The sequence below is a fragment of the Rhinopithecus roxellana genome, chromosome 17 (assembly GCF_007565055.1).
Source record: "Rhinopithecus roxellana isolate Shanxi Qingling chromosome 17, ASM756505v1, whole genome shotgun sequence".
Taxonomy (NCBI): Eukaryota; Metazoa; Chordata; class Mammalia; order Primates; family Cercopithecidae; genus Rhinopithecus; species Rhinopithecus roxellana.
Genome location: NC_044565.1, coordinates 23,100,759 through 23,122,551, shown reverse-complemented (window position 1 = coordinate 23,122,551; position 21,793 = coordinate 23,100,759). Strand labels below are relative to the sequence as shown.

The window sequence follows — 21,793 nt, the reverse complement described above, 5'->3', positions numbered from 1 at the left end:
TCTCGCTCTGTCGCCCAGGCTGCCGTGATCTCGGCTTACTGCAACCTTCACCTCCTGCCTCCTGGGTTCAAGCAATTCTCCCTGACTCAGCCTCCTGAGTGGCTGGGATTACAGGCACCTGCCACCAGAGCCAGCTAATTTTTGTATTTTTAGTAGAGATGCGGTTTCTCCATGTTGGCCAGGCTGGTCTTGAACTCCTGACCTCAGGTAATCCACCCACCTTGGCCTCCCAAAGTGCTGGGATTACTGGCGTGAACCACTGCCCCCAGCCTAAAGACACCATTTTAAAATTAAAATTATTTTTCCATGTTCATACAAAGTGAACTTTTTAATTAAATCCAAGTACATCTTCAGAATGTTTCTGGAGTTGAAAGGCACAGTGCAAACAGAAATTACTACAATCAACGAAATTGAAAAAGATTTTAAAAAGTATTTTTAGCACAAAAAAGTTTTCTTTATATCAAACTAAATTCAGAACATTACATAATTCCCAGAATACCTAGTTTGAAGCTTATTTGTTTTTTCCATTCACTTGCAAGCTGGATTAAGACATTAACTATCATAATATGGAATGTTCGGCATCTATGTTTGGTAACCAGATGTATATGGTTTGTATAACCATACTTTAGAATTTAGTTTGTTCAGATAAATTGGTTTTGGTATACGTTGACTACAGAAAGTGATTTCAACATAAGATGTGATGAAGGAAGTCTCCCATGAAAAACTTAGTAAGGATCAACTAATGCTATGGACAAAACCTAATAAAAGAGATTTGTAGATGCTTTCAAGGCTTTGACTATGAAATATAGACAACTGGATAGGCGTTCTCACTAACCAGATGCTTACAATTGCAAATGAAGAAAATACTAGCTACTCTAAAAATTAGATTAGGGAAAAAAGTGATTTTAGAACAGTTTTCCATTTAAAAAATTTTTCACTGAAAAGAAAATATGGAATAATTTAATATATTCAATGTCTGTGAAACACAAGGTATAAAGTAATCTTTTAAAAACATGGAATACATTTTTATTTCTATTTTTAAATCTCCATTTATGTCTTACAAGCTTTGAAATGCAAGTACAGCTTTAAAGCATTATAATGACTAATTATAGGCGAATAATAATACAGACAGTCTATATCCTAGGAGGCAGCTGTAGGCGTTTTAATTGGAAATAAGCATTCTGAGATAATGATAATAGCAGTGTAGAAAAATGAAGTTAAAAAAATTCAAAGTGTGGAGAATCCTCCTGTCCTTCTGGGATTTTTATTTTAATCGTCTCCTCCACAGAGAACAAGCAGTACTTTCCTGTAGTCTCCGGATGTGTCACCCTGTTGGATAGGGAAGCAAAGTTAGATAAATAAATTTTGAAACAAAACACACAGTTCAAAGTCATCTAAGCCAACTTTTTCAAGCTTGGCTGGATTTTTCTTAGCTTTAAATTTTTTTTTGTTATTTTTTATTACAAAGGTAATACTTATTTAGTGTAGAAAATAAAGACAAAAAAGAACACAAAAATCAACCATTATTCCATCATCTAGAGACTACTATTCTTATCATTTTGATGTGTGAATGTCCTTCCAGTCTTTTTTCTATGTATTTAGATAACCAATGTGATAGAACAGTAGTAGTCTGTATTCTGCTTTTTCACTTAACAATATAGCCTATTTCCCTATTTTGTTAAATTTTTTTTTTTTTTTTTGAGATGGAGTCTCGTTCTGTTGCCCAGGCTGGAGTGCAGTGGCGTGATCTCAGCTCACTGCAAGCTCCACCTCCCGGGTTCACACCATTCTACCTCAGTCTCCAGAGTAGCTGGGACTACAGGTGCCCGCCACCATGCCCAGCTTTTATTTTTGTATTTTTAGTAGAGATGGGGTTTCACCATGTTAGCCAGGATGGTCTCAATCTCCTGACCTCGTGATCCGCCCACCTCGGCCTCCCAAAGTGCTGGGATTACAGGCGTGAGCCACTGTACCAGACCCCTGTTTTGTTAAATATTATTCTACAACATTATTTAATGGTTACAGACTATCCCATTGTACGCAGGTAAAATTATTTAATCACATCCTCCCTCTCCCTATTGTTGGATATTTATGTTGTTTCAATTTTTCACTATTATAAACACTGCTTCAATAAGCATATTGTAGTTACATTTTTGTATATTTTCTTAATGATTTATTCTGGACAAATTTTCATAAAATAGGAATTACTGGACTAAATGCATTTTCTTAAACCTGTTTTTTTTTTTTTTTTTTTGAGACGGAGTCTCGTTCTGTGGCCCAGGCTAGAGTGCAGTGGTGCAATCTTGGCCCACTGCAACCTCCGCCTCCCAGGTTCAAGCGATTCTGCCTCAGCTGCCTGTGTAGCTGGCACTACAGGTGCACACCACCATGCCTGGCTAATTTTTATATTTTTAATAGAGACGGGGTTTCACCATGTTGGCCAAGTTGGTCATGAAGTCCTGACCTCAAGTGATCCACCCACCTCAGCCTCCCAAAGTACTGGGATTACTGGTGTGAGCCACTGCACCCAACCTGTTTTCTTAAACATTTTGATATGGGTTACAAAACAGTCTTCCAGAAAGGTTCTATAATTTCTACATAGAAATTTTAGTGGTCATAATTAATTTTTAAATCTTTTATTTATTTATTTATATTATATTTTTAGAGACAGGGTCTTGCTATATCACCCAGGCTGGAGTACAGTGGTGTGGTCATTGCTTGCTGCAGCCTTGAACTCCTGGGCTCAAGCGATCCTCTCACCTCAGCTTCCCAAAATGCTGGGATTTTAGGTGTGAGCCACTGCATCTGGCCTAGATTAATATATATTAGTCATTCGTGGGGACTAGAAAAGATGGAATCTCTGTATATAGGGTTCAAAGTTTAATAAATATCTGTTAAACTCAATCTTAATATATCCTTGTTTATACTTTGCCTTACTGATCTGCCAAAGCATAGTATGTATTAAAGTCTCTCACTAGCATAGTAATTCCATTATATGTTTTCTTTGGGAGCCTCGAGTTTCTTATTTATACATTTCAATGCAATATGATTTGGCACTTGAAGTTTCATAACAGTTTAATCTTTGCTGTGAATTGTTGCCTTTGTCAGTATAAAGTGATCCACTCTCTCCTATTTAATACTTTTTCTCTGTAAATTCTTCTTTTTACTAATAGCATAATCTCCACTTTCTTTCTTATATGTCCGCTTTCTTTCCCTGGTGTTTTTCTTTAAGCTTTTTATATGTCACTGTTTTTTAGTTGTTTCTTATAAACAGCATGAAGTTGGATTTCATATTTTTACCTAACCTGAGAGTTTATTTTTATAACTTTTATTTTTATCTTTTGTCATTTTTTTCTATTATTTACATATTTTATGCTTCTATTCTGTGTCTTTTGTTTCTTTTGACAACTATTATTGAATGAGCAATGTATTCTTTTTAATCTTTTCTAGTGGTGTGTGTGTATACACACATATATTTACATATTTATATATACAGACATATATACACTAGATTATAGTGTTTTCTTCCCAAGCCAATCAATATATTTGTACTCAATCATTTTAGTGTTGGTGTAGTATTATATTGTATGAATTTTCCATAATTAATTTAAGTTATTCCCTATTAATAGTAATAATAATATAAAATTATATACTATAATACCATATTATTGATATAAATATAAATAACATAAAGCAATGTAAATAATATAATGCTGTGATTAAGTATTATAATAGTCTACTCTTTTCACATTTCATTAAACAATTTTATTTAAATTCTTTCAGAGACTTTTTATTGTGGTAAAAAAATATATATATATAATTTGTCATTTTAACCATTTTCAATGTTACTTTTACAGTGTTATGTAACCATCATCACTGTCTATTTCTAAAACCCTTTCATCACCCCAAACAGAAACTCTGTACCCACTAACCAATAACTCCCATTCTTTCCTCTCCCTCCAAATTCCTGGTAACCTCTAATCTACTTTCTGTCCCTATGAATCTACCTATTCTACATACTTCATAAAGCAGAATCATACAATATTTGTCCTTTTGTGTCTGATTTATTGCACTTAGTATATTTTCAAGGTTCATTCATGTATCAAAAATGTCATTCCTTTTTTTCATGACAGCCTACCATTGAACATCATTGCTTTTTATGTATGTATATATATTTTGTTTAGTCATCTGTTGATAGATATTTAGGTTGTTTTCACCCTGTGCCTATTGTTAATAATGTTTATGTTGATGTACAACTAGCTGTTTGAGTTCCTGTTTTCATTTAAGTATATAACTGAGAGTGGAATTGCTGGATCATGTGGTCATTCTATGTTAAAAATTTTTTTTTCTTTTTTGGGAAGGGTCTTTACTCAGGCTGGAGTCTTGAAGTGGTACAATCATGGCTCACTGCAGCCTCGACCTCCCCAGCCTCAGGTGATCCTCCCACCTCAGCCTCCTGAGTAGCTGGGACTACAGGCGTGCACCACCACACCAGCTAATTTTTGTATTTTTTGTAGAGACAGGGTCTCACTATGTTGCCTAGGCTGGTCTCGAACTCCTGGGCTCAAGTGATTCACCGGTCTCGGTCTCCCAAAGTGCTGGGATTACAGGCGTGAGCCACGATGCCTGGTCTATATTAAACTTTTTGAAGAAGTTTGGTGCTTAAAGTTTCTTAACAGACTGTTTTTCACAGTGGCTGCACCACTTTACACTCCTACCAATGGTGCACGAGAGTTCTAGTCTCTCCATATCATCCATAAATCATTTGTCATTTCCTGGGGTTTTTTTATTTTTATTTTTTCTTGTTTGTAGTATATTTTCCCATAACTTCACTTACTGTCATCCTTGAATCTTAAACTAGTTATACAGTTCAGCTCTGCAAAATCAAGTTACCTTATAGCCTAGCCAGACATAGAAACAAGTTCCTGCATGCCTTGCAGACATAGTAACAAAATCCACAGCTTGGTGGGGCATGGTGGCTCATGCCTGTAATCCCAGCACTTTGGGAGACCGCGAGGGGTGGATCACTTGAGGTCAGGAGTTCAAGACCAGCCTGGCCAACATAGTGAAACACCATTTCTATAAAAAATACAAAGCTCATGCCTGTAGTCCCAGCTACTCAGGAGGCTGAGGCAGGAGGATCACTTGAACCAAGGAGGTGGAGGTTGCAGTGAGTGGAGATTGTACCACTGCACTCTAGTCTGGGTGACACAGTGAGACTCCATCTCAAAAAAAAAAAAAAAAAAAAGAGAAAAATCTGCAGTTTAAATCACCTAATTGTCACACCTCTCCAAGCTTTGAGTAAGATTCAGAATATTTAATTCACAGATCAAACGCTAATTTGAAGCTTGCAGTGCAGGCAACCTTAGCTGCTAGGGAAATCTGTCTCACTTTCATGTCCATGAGAGTCTTCTGGCATCCTCAAGAAATAAAATCCCAGGAAGCCCGGCTTTGAGGGAGGTGAATCATTTCTCACCACTACCATGCCCTCTTAGGACTCCTAGAAGTCTGGTGCCTGGTAAAGAACAGTAATTCAGGATAACTAAAATGCTTTTCCATGTTCCCAGCAGACCTCAGCTAGCCCTGCATAGGACTCTGGATTCAGTTGTTTATCTTCTATCATAATTAGGTAGACGAGGAAATTGTGGGCTTAACACTATTCATTAAAATGTAATCTTTGTCTGGGGTCAACATAAAATAATTACTGTATTTAGAAGGCAAATTTCCAGTTTGTATCCTGGCAAAGGTTTAAATATCTGTGTGAAAGAAGAGAGACTGGAAATATCGGGAGTATCATCTTTAAAGGAAATTGTATATACCAAGAAGAGGGGACAAGTGCTAAATGCCAAGGTCAGAGGGGTCCTTTTCTGGATCCTTTCCTCTGGACTGAGGCTGCTGTGACCTACCTTGATGAATGAGTACAGAGACTTTCCATAGAGTCTCTTGAAGTGTGCCCGGATATCCAACATGTCAATTTCTGCTCGAGAAACCATCACTCTGATGAGGGTGTCATCATCGGTGCCCAAGCCCTAAGGAAGAAAACGAAATCCAAACATATACAAAAACCTAGCTGTTTTTCAGTGTCTTCTTTAGTCTGCCAAAGCAAGACTAGAGATGACTGTGCTGATGATGTCCTCTGCTCCACTGCTTGGCAGTCCTGAGGAATATCCTCACTCCTCATCACGGTATTCACAGCTCTCCACAACTCACTTTTCCAGTGCTATATGTTCTGACCACAGGATGCTGTTCCCTGCTTTTCTAGAGCCATAACCTGTGCTGTCCAGACATACCCTGCCACCTGGCTCACCTGCGATTCCTTCTCATAGAGTACTATCCTTCCCTCCCCAGCCTTATCACCCCTTCCCCTCGCCATGTGAAATCCTCTGATGTAAAACTTTTACATTTGGAAGGTCCTGCTCAAATATACCAACTTCTTTATACATTCTTTGCAGACTCCCTATCTCAGAAAACAAATATTGAAAAAAAAAAAAAAACCCTTTCCTCTGTGTTTCTACAATGTTTGGATCCTCAACTACTGTCTTACATTCTATCTTGTTGTAATTGGTGTTTTGCACATACTTGTCTGGGCTAGACATTCTTTGAGAGCAAGTTCTACATTTTTCTTTTCTTTTCTTTTTTTTGACACAGAGTCTTACTCTGTCACCCAGGCTGGAGTGCAGTGGTGCGATCTCAGCTCACTGCAACCTCTGCCTCCTGGGTTCCAGTGATTCTCTTGCCTCAGACTCCCAAGTAGATGGGATTATAGGCGTGAGCCACCATACCTAAGTTTTGTATTTTTGCAGAAACAGGGATTTCGCCACGATAGCCAGGCTGGTCTTGAACTCCTGACCTCAAGTAATCCACCCGCCTCAGCCTCCCAAAGTGCTGGGATTACAGGAGCCACCGCACCTGGCCAAAAACTACATTTTGACCTTCCCTGCACCTCCTGTGATTCTCAGCACAGGTGCCTGCAGAGTACGATGGAGGGTTAGGAATATGGGCTCTGGAGCTAGAATGCCAGGTAAACACCTGGCATTCTAGCTCCATTACTTCCTCACTGAGAATCTTGGGCAAACTGCATATCCTTTCTATGCCTCAGTTTCCTCATCTGTAAATTGGGGGTTAGTAATAGTACCAGCCTCATAGAGCTGTTGCGGGGATATAATTAATCTATTAAAAACAGTGATCTACACATCCTAAGTACTCAGTAAATATCACCTAGTATTATTATTAGCAGGCACTCACTGAAGTATTCGATGAATGGAATTGGATCTTTCAGAGCAAAGTTTGGATAGGGGATATAAGTAGGCTTAAGAAGGTGGACACAAGATAACTCAAATTCATTTAGATGCTAAAAATAAGGCCATTTACCTTCATTGATTTATAGAGCTTTTCAGCAAAATACGCAGATTTGTTCCTCATGCACTTTACTGGCAAAGAAAAAAAAAGAAGAAATGAAAAGATTACGGATAAGACCCATGAAAAAAGGAAAGTGACAGTTGTTTCCTCTGTTTCTACAAGTTATCAATATTTGCTTTGCCAGGGAAATTTTAACCAAGCAATGTTTCATGAACATAGGCTATGCTCTATGTATTTTCACAGATAGAAAGTACCCTCAATTTATCAAGTTCCTCGAGAAGTAATTGATAAAGTCTATCAAAGCAAAGGGTGGTATTTCGTTTCAAAATGAGGATTATTGTATCTGCCATATGAGACAGTTACTAGTTTCTAACCATTCACAGACTTGCAAGCTGCAGCTTGTTTATCTGCACGCTATTACCTTTCACATAGGAGATACAAAAGCATAGAAGATATAAAATATATAAACCACATGGCACAATAGCAATCAGGTTGTATATGGTATTTCTTGTTTAAAAACCTGGAATGTACCATGAGTGATTCAAACAACTTTTTATCTCTGAAAATAATTCTGTATCCCCATATTGCAAGCTGATAATGAGAAGGAAAATCTATAGACATTTGTTTCTCTACTCCCCCTACCAGCTTACCTATAGCCAGCAGAGCGTCTTCAAAGCTACCTGATGTTTCAGATTTAATACTCTGTTCAATATCCTTCTGTGATATCCTTTTGTATTCATCAAACACTACAAACAATAACAAAATAGTATTATTGGGAAGAAAAAATAGAGGAAACTGAAATGTATGGAGCAAATGAGCATTTTTAACTAGCCTACACTATTTATTTTTCAGCATACTTGAGGAGGAAACTAATTAGTAATGTGGGTAAGCACACAAGAGGGAGGTGCAGAGTGGACAAGAAGGAAGAAATGCTGTGATGTTTGCAGGACACCAGTCAAGTCCTTTCCCTTATGTGGGACCCTTATCCATAAAATGGAGATGGCCTCTGGGGACCTTTGCTTTCCTTTCTCATTATTTCCTTAATAAGTAGAATGTGTCTTTTTGTGTTTTTGTCCTTGGCAATCACCTCCCTGTCATCTCCTTTTTGGCTCATCAAAACTAGAACAATTCAACTTCTTCAAAACTGAGTCACAGTTAATAACAGCTGGTTGCATCTTTTAAAATACTTAAACATAATTACATTTGTTGTTGTTGTTGTTTTTTTTTTTTTTTTGCTAAGTATTTTTGAATGTGGTGAATATGTTCCCCTCTCTTGCTGTCTCCTTCTGGAACCTTCTTAGAGCAGGTATCCATTTTATCTTCCCACCATCGCCTTCTTTGGGGTGCTGCCTCACTTCCATCAATGTGATTTTAACAGGGCTGTCAATCAAGGGACACCATACTCAACAACATACACCACAACCTCTGTCAAACACGTGAGCAGTTCACCCAGTCAGGACCCATTAGACTCTCTCCTGGGAACTTTTTAATTGAGCAGCTCACGGGGATGGCCAAAAGCACTGCGTCATCTTTACCCTCAGAGAAACCTGTTAAACTTCCTGGGTGTCACACTCAGAGGTTCTAATTCAGCCAGTTTCAAGTAGGGGGTCAATAATGAGCATCTTTAATAGAGAACGAACTTCAGAAACTCTGCTTTAGAAATAAAATCCATTATTCCCTTCTACTGAGACCCCCAGAACTGCCTTGATTGCTGTTCTTCCTGAAGGTGTTCAGCTCTCTGTATAAATCTGTGAGCTACCAGTATTTTCCATTTTCCCTCTTGTGCCATTCTATATTATTTCTTTTTTTTTTTTTTTTTTTTTTTTGAGACGGAGTCTCGCTCTGTAGCGCAGGCTGGAGTGCAGTGGCCGGATCTCAGCTCACTGCAAGCTCCGTCTCCCGGGTTTACGCCATTCTCCTGCCTCAGCCTCCTAAGTAGCTGGGACTACAGGCGCCCGCCACCGCGCCCGGCTAATTTTTTGTATTTTTAGTAGAGACGGGATTTCACCGTGGTCTCGATCTCCTGACCTTGTGATCCGCCCGCCTCGGCCTCCCAAAGTGCTGGGATTACAGGCGTGAGCCACCGCGCCCGGCCCATTCTATATTATTTCATATTTTTTTTACTTAAATTGAAGTCAGTGTGTGTGGCTTAGAATCCAAGAACTTAATTGACACATTTCTAAGCCTCAGTTTTCTCCACTGTAAAATGGAGAAAATAATTACTGCTCCACTGGGTGTTGCAAGAAACAATGCTTATAAAATGCTTAACAATGCACCTAGAAAATAGAAAATTATTAACAAAACCATAGTTATTATGAAACCTCACCATTATTGTTGGTTGGTAAGACAATTATGAAGTTTTCCTAATCCAAACAGTGCTTAAAATATTTTCTCCCGGTGGCTTACAGATATTTCATAATTGCCTAACTATTGACTTGCACCCAGAAGTGAAAATGCTTGCAAATGCATTTATGCACTAAATCGGCTTCTGAGGACCTGCAGTTCTTGGAAAATACCACCAGGGGGAGATTCCTATTATTTGTAACCAGGCAAGGGAAGGAAATGAAGTAAGAAGCTGAGTCAGAAGTTTGTGTTTCTGATAGTAGCCTGGGATATTGATTAACAGGAGTAATCACCTGTTTCTTGTCACTGTGAAAAATCTGAAATAATTACAACTTCAGAATGTGTTGTACTTCTCAATTGCTTTATGTTTTCAATTCAACAAACTCATTCTCAAATTTCCCACAGGCTTTGCAAATCAGTGTGTGTGACTAAAAAGGTATGGTGGGTGGGTTTATAAAATTATAATGTACTTAAAGATCTAAAGAACTCGTATAAAAGATGAAATATCTTATTAAACCCTTACTGCTGTTTAAAAGAATATAAACCTGACAGCAAATATTCTAAAATTGTCTAGTATCTTTCCCCCAAATAAGTTAAAATCACATTACAAAGTTTATATTTATCAGAAACAAATCAGAAACATTTCAAATTTGAAATTATCCACTATTCATCTCATACAACGTAACCCCTAAAGAAATCACTTGTATTAGCTTTACAGCTTGGATGGTACACGGGAATAAATATCAACCAACATTGCTATTTTATTGCTACCTGATCTACTACAGATTACTTTCATATGTAACTAAATTAGAATGCAAATACTGGGGCTACTTTAGAAAAACGACTGACTATGAAGGTCAGTTTCCTAGAAACAAGAATGCCAAACTTCTATGACTACATGCATTTTTGCTAATTATTCATAATTAATCTTTCAGAAATTAGCTTTCATACACGTCATTGGACTAATACATTTCCAGGGTGAGAATCTAAGACACTTGGGTACAATCAGTTCTTTGTACCCACTGAAGGAGAAAAGTTATCAATTACTTATGGGCAATACAGTTTTTGCTATCTTTCACACCCTTTCTTTGGGAAATGAAGTAAGTGCCTTACCATGCAACAGGTGATTTCGGTTCCGGGAACAGAGAACAGTTAGAAATTTTACCTCGTCTGTCCCCCATTTCTTCTCTCCAGCCTCATACAGGTCCTGAAGCCAAACAAAGCACAAGTCTAAAACTCCAAAAAGGATGTGCCAGGACACAGGCAAATATTTCCAGAAGCTCAAAGAGCTGAGGTAGATTAGTTTTATTTTGTTGGTGATGGGGGTGGAAATGGTGGTGGTGAGTGGAAATGACTCAGGACCCTTCCTCAGGCTGCTGGGACTCCGTCATACCTTCCTGAGAGGCAAGGCAAACACTGGCAGTTCCCTAGCTGGAGACTACATGGTTCTAGCTTAAGAGCTAAAAGAAATGTCCTAGATTTGGGCTGTCCCCTACAGTTGCCACTAACCATATGTGGCTGTTTAAATTTTCATTAAAATTAAATACAATTTAAAATTCAGCTCATCAGTCACACTAGCCTACAGGTGGCCAGTAGTCACCCATACAGGACAGTGCAGATGTGGAATGTTCTCATCACTGTGGGGAGTTCTATTGGATAGCCCTGCTCTAGAATGATCTGTGATTTTCCTGAGGCTACAGGTCTCACAGTAGAACCAGGGACCCATTGCCAATTGCTTACATTCCAACCAGGTAGGAATACAACAAACTGATTCTGCTCAATTTAACTACATTATCGCTAAATTCAGAATTACTGTTCATTTATAATAAGCAGCTGGCCTGTTACATTTCTCAAAAAGATCTTAACTCACACATATTGTCGCTCGTTGGGCTTACCTCCATATACTCCCCTATTTTTTCACTTCTTTCTCTGATTCCCTCACTGCTTTAAAGTCAATTCACATAATCACAAAAATTTAAAGCTGAAAGCGTTCATCTAATTCACCTAATTCAAAAACGTTCATCTTATTCAGCACTTCTGAAACTTGAATCTCAACAGGCTTGTGACAATTTATTTTATGTCAACTTGACCAGGCCATGGGTTACCCAGATTTTTGCTCAAACATTATTCTGGGTGTTTCTGTGAGGGTTTTTGGATGATCCAATATGGAAGAGGGGCCCTCATACAATCAGCTGAAAGCTTTTGTTTTCAGGAACAAAAGGGCTGACCTTCCCAAGAGTAAGAGGGAGTCCTCCTGCCTGACTGCCTTGAGCTAGGGCATCAGTTTTTTTCCTGCCTTTGAATGTGAACTGAAACATCAGTTCTTCATGGGTTTCCAGCCTGCTGGCCTTCAGATGGGAACTGCTCCTGGTTGTCAGTCCTTTGGACTCAGACTGGAACAAAATCATGGCTGTCCTGCATCCCCAGCTTGCTGACTCCCTCGGAAGATCCTGATACTTGCCCACCTCCATCCTCTCTTTCACCCTCCCCCACCACACACATACCCCCTCTGTGTGTGTGTGTGTGTGTGTGTCTGTGTCTGTCTCTCTGTCTCTCTTTCTCTCTCTATTGGTTCTGTTCCTCTGCAGAATTCTGACTAATAACATTGCTTTAATTAATAAAGCATAGTAGTTGGCTGGGCATGGTGGCTCATGCCTGTAATCATAGCACGTTGGGAGGCCAAGGCAGGTAGATTGCTTGAGCCCAGGAGTTTGAGACCAGCCTGGGCAATATGGCAAAATCCCACCTCTACCAAAAAAAAATTTAAAAATTAGCCAGGCATGCTGGCATGCGCCTGTAGTCCAGCTACTCAGGAGGCTGAGATGGGAGGATCACTTGAACCTGGGAGGTGAAGGTTGCAGCGGGCCAAGATTATGCCACTGCACACCAGCCTGGGAGACAGAGCAAGAACCTATCTCAAAAAAAAAAAAAAAAAAAAGAATAAGATACAGGTTAGTGGAAGTGACACTGATTTCTGAGACTAGATCATAAACAATCATGCAACCGCCATTGGTTCCACTGGAATGCTTGCTTTCTGGGTGCTCCCTTTTGAAACCCAGCTGCTATGCTCCAAGAAGCCCAAGCCACACACAGACCTCTATCCCCTCTAATGAAAGCAACAAGTTCTCTTTTGCATAAAACTAAGTTGTTCATACCTCACACACTGAATGGGACCAATCCCTCATTATGGTTATGTACTGATTAAGAATACTGGGTCTATGGCCAGGCGCGGTGGCTCATGCCTATAATCGCTGCACTTTGGGAGGCCATGGCAGGTGGATCATTTGAGGTCGGAGTTCAAGACGAGCCTGGCCAACATGTTGAAACCCTATCTCTACTAAAAATACAAAAACTAGCTGGGTGGTGGTGGTGCATCCTGTGATCCCAGCTATTCGGGAGGCTGAGGTGGGAGAATTGCTTGAGCCTGGGAGGGGGAAGTTATGGTGAGCTGAGATCACGCCACCATACTCCAGTCTGGGTGACAGTGAGACCCTGTCTCAAAAAAAAAAAAAAAAAAAAAAAGAGAGAGAATACTGGGTCTAGATGCCAATTGGTTCAAATCCTAGCTCTGTCCTTTATTATCTGTCTGAGCTTGAGCAAGGTACTTGACCTCTCTAAGCCTCAGTTTCCCTGCTTGTAAAATGGGGATAGCAATACTTACCTTATGAAGTTATTGCAAAGATTCAATGACATACTTAATATAGAATTTAGAACAGTGGGCAGGGTGCGATGGCTCATGCCTGTAATCCCAGCACTTTGGGATGCCGAGACAGGTGGATCACCTGAGGTCAGGAGTTCAAGACCAGCCTGGCCAACATGGTGAAAACCTGTCTCTACTAAAAATACAAAAAATTTGCCGGGTATGGTGGCAGGCACCTGTTATCCCAGCTATTTGGGAGGCTGAGGCAGGAGAATTGCTTGAACCCAGGAGGTGGACGTTGCAGTGAGCCAAGATCACGCCATTGCACTCCAGCCTGGGCAACAAGAGTGACATTCCATCTCAAAAAAAAATTTAGAACAGTGTTTGGTATCTGATAATGACCCACTTTTTATTAGCTATTAGTGTTATCTGGCCACAGCTGATTAGACCATGGGTTGGTTCCAGGACAACCATCACCAGGCTGGGAAACAGACAGGCAAATGCCTCTTGGGGTTTCCTATTAATTTTACCCAGCAGGGTATACACTGTGCCAGGCTATTTTATATAGGTTCTATCAAATGTCCTCTTTGATGAAGAAAAATGCACAGTGAACAGTCCCTTTCACCTCCAAGGCATTCAGAAGACACTCAGTGGTTCTCCGGTATTGCCACACAATGGTCCTAAGGTTGAGAAACCTGGAACCCAGAAGTGCTTATATAATGATGTCCAGCCCCAGGTACCTCCGCGAGAAACCTGTTATTAAAGGCCATCTGTGGGAATGTTTTTAAAGAACATATCCAAGCCTGGCTAATATACACTGTAACATAAGATGTTGTCCACCCACTAAGGCCTGTCTTATTGGCAAAAGAGAAGAAAACTGGAAGAAAGAAGCTGCAGTTCTACCAACCTGGGCATCCTGTCTCACGAGAGCATCGTCCAGATAATTTCCTTCATCCCTCCCACCCTGAGGATGAGAAAAACAAACAAAAAGTAATTTGAGAATATACATGAAGATCTGGGGACACCATTAAGATAGCAGGTCTAGAGTAATGAAACAAAATACCATGAGGAGTGGGGCTTCAGACCCAGGGACGAAGGACAGACATCCTCTAAACGTGCTCGCATTATTACCATGGCTCTGATGTGTGCCTAGAGGGCTGAGGCTCAGTGTGGCCTCTAATGTTGCATGGGTGCCTTTGCCAATAGAAGGAGAAGGAGAAGAAATGCTTCCCAGGGACAGCTCCCTCCACTATCTCCTGGCCTCACCCACCACCCCACTCTCCTGTGTCTTCCCAGCTGACTCATGCCTTCCTAACTGGCAAATCTACATTGATCAACCTCTGCCAAAGGGGGTCAGGGTGTGCTTGTAGTTCCAGCTACTCAAGAGGCTAAGGTGGGAGGATGGCTTGAGGCCAGGAGTTCAAGGCATTGAGCTAAGATGGCACCTGTGAATAGCTGGCCTGGGAAACACAGCAAGACCTTGTATCTTAAAAAAAAAAAAAAAAAAAAAAAGCTGGGGAGGCTGGGAACAGAGGAGAGTCAAGAGAATATGGGACCTATGGTGGGACTTGAGGATCCCATAAAAATGTCCCCCTACCCCTCACCAACACCAGCTCACAAGAAGGCAGGGTGGAAGCCTCTGAAGAATGCTAACAAGTGACAAAATGGGCTACTTTCCTCTAGTTTTTAGGCTATTTTTATTGTTACATTGTCTCGATGTTCTATGGTCTAGGCATGCCTCATCAGAGTGGTAAATATGGGAGGAAAAGAAAAAGTGGGAAAGAAATATGAGACACAGGCAGGTGTTACTAAGTAAATATTGGAGACAAGAACAACGTGAAAATTGGAGACGATCTCCAGGGTTCTGCTTCTTTAAGTGTAGGAGGAATAGCAGCAACATTAACAGAAACAGACAAGTCAGGAAGAAGAGCTGGTTTGAAGGGAAAATGAGTTCCAGTTTAGTTCATGAGGACTGGTTTAAGGGGACAGTAGAATATCCATAAGGAAACATCTAAAAAGCAATGTGAAATGAGAGTCTCACGCTCAGGAAGGAGGCCGGGGATAAAGATGCAGTTGGGAAGTGAGGTGAAATGTCTCGAGTCTCCAACTTCCCTTTTCAGGCACCCCCTGCCCCACCTAGCTCAGTCCTGCTTAATTTTCCAGCTGGAATTTTCCAGGTAGCTTCCTACCTGGTCGTCCAGCCTCCAGTTCTCACCACTGTTCATCCTACACGTCACTATTACATTACTCTTCTGAAAGTGCAGCTCCAGTCACATCACTCCCATCATCGTTGTCATCATCATGTCATCTACTGCTCCCAAATCAGTAAGTGTAAACTCCTCCCAACATAGAATTCCAGTTTATCCTCCCACCCTGTTTCCAGAATCACCAGCCCAACTGTTCAGTCAGTTGTTCCCTGAACCCCATGTTCCCTGCCTTGTTCTTGCTGTTCTTCCTGTCTGGAATATACCCACCCACGTCTCTGCCTCTTGAAATTCTAGTAATCCTCCAAGTCCTCTCTGAACCAGCATCTCTGTCATGAAGGCTTTTCTTTGTTTCTACAACCAAAATTTCTCCTTGAGTCTTCTTTTTCCTATGCGCCTCTCCTTTGGCATGTAATCTTCTCATGCCTTCTAGCAACTTGTGTACCTGATGTATTCCCTTATGACAATATATACTCTTAAGGCCCAGGAACTGCCTCTGAATCATCTTCATAACTCTCAATGCACTGAGTGACAGGGGGATCTGGCAGGTATTAGGTACTTGTAAATATCAAATTAAAGTAGAACAAATGGGCATGAAGGATTAGCCAGAGTCTCTGAAGAAGAAATAAGATAAAGGAACAGAGGGGTCCAAGAACAGCACCTGGGGAATATCCACATGTCAGGGACTGCAAGGATGAGAAAGGCTGGCAAAGGGGATAGAGTGGACGTTTCAACAAAACCCATCCCCCATCAGAAGCAGTCACTCACAGCTGACAGAGACACCAGCACTCGCTGGAACATGAACGATGTGTCAGAGCGAATGTCATCTTCAAGGCTCCGTCCATATTCTAGCAAGGGAGTGAAATTAGCTACATCAGAATAAAGAGTGTTGCCCAATGCCCTGTCACACTCCAGAGTACTCTGTCCCCTCAAGACCAGTCTGCTTATGGAAGCAGCTTATCATGAGGTTTTTTTTCACCCCACACACAGTTTTTCAAAAACTAAACTCTGGTAAAATGGTCAAGATAAGCTTATCCTGTCACAAGATATTCCTATTTTTGTTTTGTTTCTTTCTAGATGGAATCTCATTCTGTTGCCCAGGTTAAGAGTCTGGAGTGCAGTGACACCATCTCAGCTCACTGCAACCTCTGCTCCTGGATTCAAGCAATTCTCCTGCCTCAGCCACCCGAGTAGCTGGGATTACAGGTGCGCCCCACCATGCCCGGCTAGTTTTTGTATTTTTAGTAGAGACGGGGTTCTGTCATTTTGGCCAGGCTGGTCTTGAAATCCTGACCTCAGGTGATCCACCTGCCTTGGCCTCCCAAAGTTCTGGGATTTCAGGCGTGAGCCACCGTACCCAGCCGAGATATTCCCGGTTCTTAAAATGTGGGGTTGAAAAAGCTGGAGCTAAAATCCTCCCTCTGTGCTTCCTGCCACCCAGGGGTATGATCTGAATGTGGTTCTCAGTGATGCAGAGAGAACCACAGCTGTGGAGCAGCCCCTGCTGCTTCATGGATGGAAGGCAACCACACAGGAGCTTCTGAACCCAGCTTTGGAGCGGGGCTGGGGTCGGAGCACTGTCAAGGGCAAATCCTAGCATATGCCTTTCTGCCATGTCTCTCACTTGGGAGGTTCTGACAGGTTATCCACGAGAAGTTCCATGGCCAAGCACAGTGGCTCATGCCTGTAATCCTAACACTTTGGGAGCTGAGGAGGGCAGATTGCTTGAGTCCAGGAGTTCGAGACCAGCCTGGGCAACATGGTGAACCCCCATCTCTACAAAAAGTACAAAAATTGGCTGGGTATGTTGGCGCATGCTTGTAGTCCCAGCTACAGGGGAGGCTGAGGTGGGAGGATCACCTCAACCTGGGGAGGTCAAGGCTGCAGTGAGCCATGATCATGCCACTGCACTCCAGCCTGGGCCAGAGAGTGAGACCCTGTGTCACAAAAAAGGGAGGGGGAGCTTCGGCAAGAAATTAAAAATCACTTCTTCATTATTAATTTTTAAAAAGCAAAAACAAAAAGAGAAGCTCCAGCCCTTCATAGCCCTCAGGGAAGAAAACCCTCATTGGGCAGATGTGGGGACTGGGTTGCTAAATCCAGACTCCTAAGGTTTAGAATCTCCTGCTCTGAACACTTCCCACAAAGCTCTTATTGTGGTTGTTTTTCTTTCTTTCTTTTTTTTTTTTTTTTGAGAGGGAGTCTCACTCTGTTGCCCAGGCTGGAGTGCAGTGGCCGGATCTCAGCTCACTGCAAGCTCCGCCTCGCGGGTTCACGCCATTCTCCTGCCTCAGCCTCCCGAGTAGCTGGGACTACAGGCACCCACCACCTTGCCCGGCTAGTTTTTTTTTTTTTTTTTGGTATTTTTTAGTAGAGACGGGGTTTCACCGGGTTAGCCAGGATGGTCTCGATCTCCTGACCTCGTGATCCGCCCGTCTCGGCCTCCCAAAGTGCTGGGATTACAGGCTTGAGCCACCGCGCCCGGCCTTGTTTTTCTTTCTATAAAGGTAACACATGCTGACCACAGAAGACTTAGGAAAAAACAAATAAGTAAGATGAAGGGACAAGGTGAGGAACTCCACTGCAATCCAATCACCCAGAAATAATAATCACTGATAACATTTCTGTAAATATCCTTCCTCATTTTCCCCCATATGCACACATTATCTTCATTTATTTAAAAAATAATGTGTTATTAACTGTGTTAATGTTTTAAAAATGGGATCATAGCATACTATTTTATGGCTTGTCTTTTTCACTTATACATACTACACCATTTAATAAATACTTTAATAATATTGTTGGCCAGGTGCAGTGGCTCACACCTGTAATCCCAGCACTTTGGGAGGTTGAGGTGGGCAGATTGCTTGGGCGCAGGAGTTTGAGACCAGCCTGGGCAGCATGGCGAAACCCCATCTTTACAAAAAATACAAAAATTAGCTGGGTGTGGTGGCGCACGCCTGTGGTCCCAGCTACTCAGCAGGCTGCAGTGGGTGGATTGCTGAAGCCCAGGAGGTCAAGGCTGCAGTGAGCTATGATGGAGCCACTGCACTCCAGCCTGGGCAACAGAGTGAGACCCAGACCCTGTCTCAAAAAAAAAGGTTAAATAAAAGAAAGAAAAATACTCTTTAAGTTTTAATGACTACATAACAGTTCATTGTGTAAGTGTATCATATTTTGTTTAGACACTCGGCTACTGTTGGACATTTTTAGCTAATGTAGACAACACTGAATAAACACTGTGAGATCTAAACCTTCATTCATTTTTAGTTATATTCTCAGGGCAAAAAGTCAGGCATTTTTTAAAGGCACTTCGTATGTATCACCCTCTGGAGGTCTCTAAGGGGGAGTGAATGGCTGTCATTCTGATTTGGCTGGAGGACATACAGTCCAGTCTGAGGGGAAGACTATGGGCCAGACAGCCCCTCCAGACCATTCCTTGGAATGCTAAGATCTGCTGGTGCCACCACTTTTGAACAAGTAACTTAGATTCTTTGTCTGATAATAAGGAGCAACTTTCCAACTTTTAGGGTAATAAAATACTGCACTGGGTAGGCAAAATAGTGTGTCATCTTCACCTGAGAAATCTTAAGAAGCCAACAGACCACCATTTGCCTAAACAGGGATCTCTCTCGAAGCAGAGCTTGGCACTGAGGATCCCTCATGCTCAGCATTCTATGAAAAGTCTAATCAGCAGACAACCACCCGCTGCTACGCTCATCCTCTCATCCAGCGAAACCTCAGCCAGGGCCACTGCGGATGTCACGTACGCTGCTGGTAGGTTTGGCTTATGCGCCGGATCTCCTCAGGGGTCCGGGAGGCCAGGATCTCAATTAGGCAGCCCTCATCAGTGCCAGCTCCCTAAACAAGAAACCAGAGGACAGGGCTATATGAGCCAGTTTACAAAGCCGAGGCCCAGACACAGAAGGAATACAGCCATGAATCTGCAGAGAATAAAGACAATCCACTGTGTTCTAGCAACAGCATTTGTTCACTTTTATTGTCCCGCCTGAAACCCAAAGTGTTTGCCATAATAATTATGAGTAATAACAAACATTTCTAGGCTGTTTACTATGTGTTGGTTACTCGAGGATAGGTACAGTTTCTGCCCTCTGGGAACTTAATTTTTCCTTGACCTCTTCTACTCTCTTCCTCTGAAGGGCAGAATTTTCTGGCAAAGACTTTGTCACCTCTTTGCTTTCCCAGAGCCTGGCCCAGAACCTTCCACAAGTCTGAGTATTTATTGACCTGGTTGAGGAGGATAACTGTACTCCTCGACTAATGATGAGGAGTACAATACGCTGAAAATTTTTAAGTAGAACCATCCTAAGTTGGGGACCATTTGTATTTGCATTACATACTTGGTCATTAAAATTCGGCAGACCCAGGCTAGGGCACAGTGGGTAGGTCATCTAGGGAAGCCAAGAACTCTTTTGCCAGTTCTAAGCCTATAGTAGACCTGGAGGCCCCATGGTATCAGTCATAAAGTTACATATCTCAAAAGTAGTTAACATGACCACAAAGTCTCTAGAGCTGTACTAAAAGCGACAATTATAATCACTCCCCATTGAGCCACAGGAAGGAGCAAGTGATGCCCTTTATGGAAAAGAATTTTTAAATTATCATTGGTATAATGTAATGTTGTTTTCAAGTTGTCATAAATGAAGGAAAATCTCCTATACTTTACACCTGCCACTCTCAGAAGGCCTTGGTCATAGTTTCTTTTTTAAAAAAATTTAACTTTTACTTTAAGTTCAGGGATACATGTGCAGTTTTGTTATATAGATAAACTTGTGTCATGGGGGTTGTTGTACAGATTATTTCATTACCCAGGTATTAAGCCTAGTACCCATTAGTTATTTTTCCCGATCCTCTCCCTCCTCCCACCCTCCATCGTCCAACAGGCCCCAGTGTGTGTTGTTCCCCTCTATGTGTCCATGTGTTTTCCTCATTTAGCTCCCACTTGTGAGTGAAAACATACAGTATTTGATTTTCTGTTCCTGCCTTAGTTTGCTAAGGATAATGACCCCCAGTTCCATCCATGTTCCTCCAAAGGACATGATCTTGTTCCTTTCTACAGCTATTCCACGGTGTACATGTACCACATTTTCTTTATCCAGTCTACTATTGATGGGCATTTAGGTTGCTTCCATGTCTTTGTTATTGGGTGACAGTCTCTTAAGAAAGCACATCAGCGTTTGCATCAACAGCACCAAGAGCACAAGAGGAAGAGCACAGACCTTCATGGCCCTTTGCAGCTCTTGCACGTCATACAGCACCGTGGGCGTCATCATCCCCACAATCACCTGCTCGAAATTGCCACTCAGTTCTGACTTCAGGTCGTCTATCAAGTCCTGCAACGCAAGAAAGTAGCTCCACTTAACTGCGACAGCAAATGAGACTAGCCACTCTCCAGTGTGGTCCAGGGATGTCTGGGGTCTCCAAGACCCTTTCAAGGAGCCTGCAAGTCAAACCTATCCTCGGAATAATACTCAGATGTTATTTGCCTTTTCACTGTCATTCTTCCACAAGCATACAGTGGGCTATTTGACATTGTCTGTGCATCAACAACTGTTCAAATACTCCCCCCATTTTCAAGTACATATCTGTACAAGACCAGATTTTCTTCATATACCTCAACCCAAACAACATATCATAACAAATTGAAGTAGAAATAGATATGAGAAGCCATCTGTCTTCCATTAAGCCAGACATTAAAGAGATCTGCAAAATGTAAAATGATGCCAGTCTTCTCACTAAATTTTTTTGTTTTGGGATATATAGCTATTTTTTCATTAAAATGTTATTTATAGTAACATACACTTATTGTTTTTACTAAGTTAACAAATATATATTTTTAAATGCCCTCAGTTTTAGTTTCTAATAAGGCAAATATCAAAAGATAGAACCCACAAAACCAAAAGTCCTAAAAAATTTAAGAGGTAAAGGAGCCTTAAGGTTAATATGCTTGTAGACACCGATGTAAATGTACTTGCCTACTTAACAATATGTCTTGAATGTATTTCCAAGTCAGTATTCACCGATAACCTTTTTAGCAGCTGTGGAGATTTCTATGGATAGGTGCAATATAATTTCTTCTTTTTTTTTTTTTTTTTTGAGACAGAGTCTCGCTCTGACGCCCAGGCTGGAGTGCAGTGGCACAATCTCGACCTCACTTGCCTTGGCCTCCCAAAGTGCTAGGATTACAGGTGTGAGCACCACACCTGGCCTAATTTCTTTAACTAGT

The 21,793-nt window shown here is 41.3% G+C and overlaps 1 protein-coding gene across 2 annotated transcripts in view; it reads right to left on the bottom strand.

Annotated features, from left to right (window-relative positions):
- Positions 1 to 313: 313 nt before the first annotated feature.
- Positions 314 to 21,793, bottom strand: part of ANXA4 (annexin A4) — an 86,648-nt gene continuing 65,168 nt past the window's right edge. For both annotated transcript variants that reach the window (XM_010367619.2, XM_010367620.2), the window contains exons 5-13: positions 20,787 to 20,900; positions 19,317 to 19,407; positions 16,315 to 16,394; positions 14,250 to 14,306; positions 10,816 to 10,909; positions 8,010 to 8,105; positions 7,372 to 7,430; positions 5,907 to 6,029; positions 314 to 1,329 (exon numbers count right to left, since the gene is read on the bottom strand). In XM_010367619.2, coding sequence (XP_010365921.1) covers positions 1,270 to 1,329; positions 5,907 to 6,029; positions 7,372 to 7,430; positions 8,010 to 8,105; positions 10,816 to 10,909; positions 14,250 to 14,306; positions 16,315 to 16,394; positions 19,317 to 19,407; positions 20,787 to 20,900 — 774 coding nt within the window. In that variant the 3' untranslated portion in view covers positions 314 to 1,269. The remainder of the gene's footprint in view (positions 1,330 to 5,906; positions 6,030 to 7,371; positions 7,431 to 8,009; positions 8,106 to 10,815; positions 10,910 to 14,249; positions 14,307 to 16,314; positions 16,395 to 19,316; positions 19,408 to 20,786; positions 20,901 to 21,793) is intronic.